Source organism: Athene cunicularia (genome assembly GCF_003259725.1).
Source record: "Athene cunicularia isolate RWA chromosome 28 unlocalized genomic scaffold, athCun1 chr28_part1, whole genome shotgun sequence".
In the NCBI taxonomy this organism is placed as follows: domain Eukaryota; kingdom Metazoa; phylum Chordata; class Aves; order Strigiformes; family Strigidae; genus Athene; species Athene cunicularia.
In genome coordinates this window covers 2,480,133-2,484,472 of record NW_020799139.1, presented here as the reverse complement: position 1 = coordinate 2,484,472, position 4,340 = coordinate 2,480,133, and the positions used below count along the sequence as shown (strand labels likewise).

At 55.3% G+C, this 4,340-nt stretch overlaps 1 protein-coding gene across 1 annotated transcript in view; it reads right to left on the bottom strand.

Annotated features, from left to right (window-relative positions):
* Nucleotides 1–4,340, bottom strand: part of RNF126 (ring finger protein 126) — a 9,631-nt gene that overhangs the window by 2,901 nt on the left and 2,390 nt on the right. Inside the window, exons 2-3 of the mRNA XM_026864928.1 lie at nucleotides 1,805–1,863; nucleotides 368–431 (exon numbers count right to left, since the gene is read on the bottom strand). Coding sequence (XP_026720729.1) covers nucleotides 368–431; nucleotides 1,805–1,863 — 123 coding nt within the window. The remainder of the gene's footprint in view (nucleotides 1–367; nucleotides 432–1,804; nucleotides 1,864–4,340) is intronic.

Sequence of the window (4,340 nt, the reverse complement as noted above, 5' to 3'; positions counted from 1 at the left end):
CCCGCAGCTGCACAAGGCACAGACAAGCTGGAACTACGCTTGAGGGTAAGAAATAACTGCAGCTTCCCTGGCCTCGCTTTAGCTGCCGCCTTGTAAACTGAGGCTACTGCATAGCAACACACCCAGACAGCTCACTAAATCCCAGCTTAGCCCCCTCACGGCAAGAATAAGCTACAAGTGATGGTCCTATTAAAAACAGGCAGCAAAAATACGACACGCGGAGATTTCAGGAGCAGTGTGTGGATGGTATTAATACCTCCCCCCCAAGTTTTGTCATGATCTGGGGAACATTTAAACAACGAACTAATGGAAAAATACTCAATGGCACAGCATAAAGTGCCGGAAGGGACAGAGAGGGCTGCCTCACCTCGAAGGGGTGCCTGCTCTGGTCGCCGGCCGACGTCGAGGAGCTGGTCTCATTGTCCGCGTTCCTAGGGGAGGAGTAGCACCGGTGAGGTGTGAGGGCACGGCCCTGGCTGGCCCTGCAGACACAGCGTCTCGGTGCCACCTGGCAGGAGGGACCGTCCCTGTGCAGAGCTGAGCTGGAAGGGGCCGCAGAGCTCTGCTCACCTTCCCCCCCACCCCGGGCAGGGCCAGCTCCGCCCTCAGCTCCTCATTTTCAAATTGTCCACACCAGTTTCCATTCATCCCTCCCAGCAACTTTGTTCTCCCACATCTTGACCCACCTCTCCCTGCCCTTTTAGATTCTGATTTCATGAAGCTACAGAGAAGTGTCTGAACCACAAGAACTCCCCACAGGATCCACCTCCCTCGAGTCAGGCACCGGGAGGAGCAGCCTTAAGGTGCAAGCCCTGGCCACTACGACCCAAACAAGCTTAAATCTAATCCTGAATCAAAGGAACTTCTCTCTTGCAAAGGCATGTGGCCAAATGGGACAGATTATTAGGAAAACTCTTAATGACGTCAGGCTTCTGCTTTCAGAGAGCTGCAAAAACGTTTCCTGCTCAGTGGCCAGGTCTGAGCTCTGACACTCGTGGTAGCACAAGGAAAGGTTCAGCTCCGGGGGTCACAGCAGATCACCCGCACGGCTTGGGCCAGCCAGGGCTGACGTTCAGCCTCTGAGGTTGGTGTGGTCAGACCAAACGTCACCTTGCCAGCACATAAAGACCCCCCCGTCCCCCTCCCCAGCAGGCAGCAGTGTGTGCCCGGCACAGCCCAGCCTGCCCCGGCTTGGAGCTGCCTGCACGCTGCCTGTCCCGCAGCCGCTCGCAGCCAAGGGCCGGCAGACGCAGCTCAAACATTTTAAGCCGCTTCTCCTGCTCCTGCCCGTTCCGACACTGCCAGAGAGCAACGCCGCTGCTGAGTCAGCAGCAAAGCACGTGAATGCAGATCTCAGCTGCTCCAGCGCAGAGTTCAAAGTCTCAGTCACAACGTTTCGCCATTTGTACTCCAAGTTATTAAATTATACGCTGCGGCATAGGTACGCGCTCCATTCCGCAGGTTCCTCTCTCCGAGGGTCAGCTCTACTCTGGTGACTCAAACCAGTTCAGAGCTACCACAGGCCACGGGGAAAAGCCTCTCTGCTGCTGCTTTTTGTTTGAAATCAACCCAGTCCTCCCCACCCTCTACCAGCCCCCTGTGACACCAGGCACTCCCGTGGCTGCCTCACCTGTAGATGCAAACTATGCAAATTAAGCACTCTACCCATAGCGAGGAAAGATGAGCCAATGTAGGCAGGAGTAGTAACAACAGTGTATTCAGTACCCAGCATCACCTTTTAACTAGGAAAAGAGCAAAGCAGACTGAGTTCGTCCCAGCAACAGGCTTTGGGGCAGCACATTACCTTGGCTCCTCAGGAAGCTCTTCAATAAAACCAGATTCACACCGCGGGCAAATATAGTCCTATGGGAGAAGAAACATCGAATAAGCAAAGGAAGAAGCTGTTTGTAAAAGCTGCAAAGAGCGTGATGGGGCAGAAGAGTCCTGCAGCCCATCATCGTCCCAAACTCACACCACGATTACAGGGCCAAAGCCACCCCAACCCAGTGGGTATCTGCCTTCCCCAGATGGGTGAGGTAAATTGCTAAGCCTGAGCTCGTTTGGAACTTGGCTTTAGAAAAAGATCTGGATAACGCTAATTAATCCGCAGTAGAGACAAAGCATTAGGTAACATTTGATGTAGTTCTGGGCGAGGTGAAAGCAAAACCCCCATCTCTCCCCAGAACAGCAGCGCTCAGACAGTTTTTAAGTAGCTGCGTGTTTGGGGGCCTTCCCTGCCCCCCTCAAGGGCCAAACTGCCCCCATGAAATAGACACTGAGGGAGCTGCAGCTAATCCAGAGTCAGTGCTGCTCAAGGAAAGCTGCTGCTAACGCAGCCCGGGGTTCAACCACGCCGAGGCGACGCAGGAGGGTCATTCTGCAACATGTAACACCAGAACCTTCCAGAACCTTCCACTCTGCGATCCTTCCAGGAGGCTGCTCCACTCTTTAGTCTGTAACAGCCCAAACTGAGCCTGCTGATGCAGACAGCCTGGCTGGGGGGCAGCCGGGTTCCCTGTGAGGTTGTGACAGTCCCTTTTATCCTCTTGATGCCTGGTGCCAGTGAAGAATTTTTACTCCACCACTTCGCTGCTGCAGCAAGCGGCAGCCCAGGACGGTTGCGACCCCAAAAGGAAGTGACTTGGCTTTGCAGCGGGAGGGAGGGAGCGAGTGGCGCCGTGGCGGCGGCAGAGGAAGCGACGGACCCCGCAGCCACCCCCAACCACGGCCAAGGCAACACCCTGAACCCCGCGCTGGCAAAGCCAGGCTCAGCGGGAAGAAATTTAAGAGCTTCTAAAAATAACGGTACTTCCCTTTACTACTGCTACATTGGAATTGGCACGGGCCCTGAAACAGAGTCAACAGATTCCCCTAAAGAGAGGATGCCGGCCACGTGGGCTTGCTCTGATAAGACACCTGGAATTGCTCTTCCAGCCACCACAGAAAAACCCGATAAGGCCCCAGCACGAGGCAGCGGCACCAGCGATCCCCTCAGCGCTGCCCCACAAGATAAGGGAGCGGCAAACACCAAGACCTAGAGAGAGACCCAGGAAAAGCTGCTGCTCCCTCTCCCGCCCAGGGCTCTTCCAAGCCGCAATTGGGAAATAACCGCGTCCAGGCAGTTTGCACAACGTTTGAATTCAGGAACATTTCTACACCGTGCAAGTTCTTCTCAGAGGCGGTTACTGACACACAGGAACTCCTGCGCTGGTCACAGGAGAGCACACCAGTTGCCTCTGCCCTCAAAACACCCTGTTACTGGTTTACGTTCTAGCAGCGCGCCACGGGGGCGGCCACCCTCGAGCCGTGAGCAACCTCCTCCTCCTCTCAACCCTCCTATCTAAGGGCGGCTTTTCTGCGCGTGTGCTCACAGACAACTCTGAACACAGGGATCAGCAAATTCCTCGGCAGCTGGAACAGCACAAACGTCAAAGTTTGTTGTTTCTCGGGCTGTTTGAACTGCTCCTTTCGCGGCGTCGGCCACGGTACCTGCAGGAGCATGGTCTGCAAACAGGAAGGGAAACCAAATGACATCGGACCCCCAAAACAAGCTCATTAACTGGCAATTAGCTAAGTCTGGATCAGGAACCTCAGCTGTGCGCTCCCTGCCACGGCTCAGCGCGTTCACTACCAGATGCGCTTTGCTGGCACAAGCCCAACATGGAGTGTTTAAACAAAAATAAGCAACTGGTATTTTTCAGTTGCAACCTTCGGCTCCCGAGCCACCTTGTCCCGCCCATCTACGTATTCAGCAGGAGCAGTATCAAGAGTTTTGTCTTCATGCTTAAACACAAGCGGTGACATTTACCAGCAAGGCCTACCCCCGCCCCACCAGCGCGGCCGACGGGGAGGGCCAAAGGACAAACAGCGCGTCACAAAACCAAACCAACGGCGAAGTCTGACCAGCCGTGACACAGAGACGCCTCTGCCCGCAGTCGTGTGACTTCTAACGTCCAGTAAAACTTAACAAAAAGCAGCGCCGTATCTTGACAAGACGCCGTGAAAAGTTTCAGGACAAACAGAGACCGGCAGAATCCTCTGAGGCGAATTTAACGTGTCACATTTGGCAGACGGTCAACAGAAAATCGAGCCGTGACCAGCCACGGCGTTTCAACCAGTTCCTTTCCAACAGCCAACGCTCCTTTTCCACCCACTCCGGGACACTCTGACTCCCTGCAAGCGGGGCCCATACTCGGTGGTTAAGGCACGTCTGGGCGCGCTGCACCCGGCCCGGGGAGCCGCTTCTGGAGCGGCCGGTCGGACCCTTCCCGCGCCTGCCGACACCTGAGATCCTACCGCCAGCGAAGCTTTTCTGACGCTCGTTTAAATCCTACTGAGAC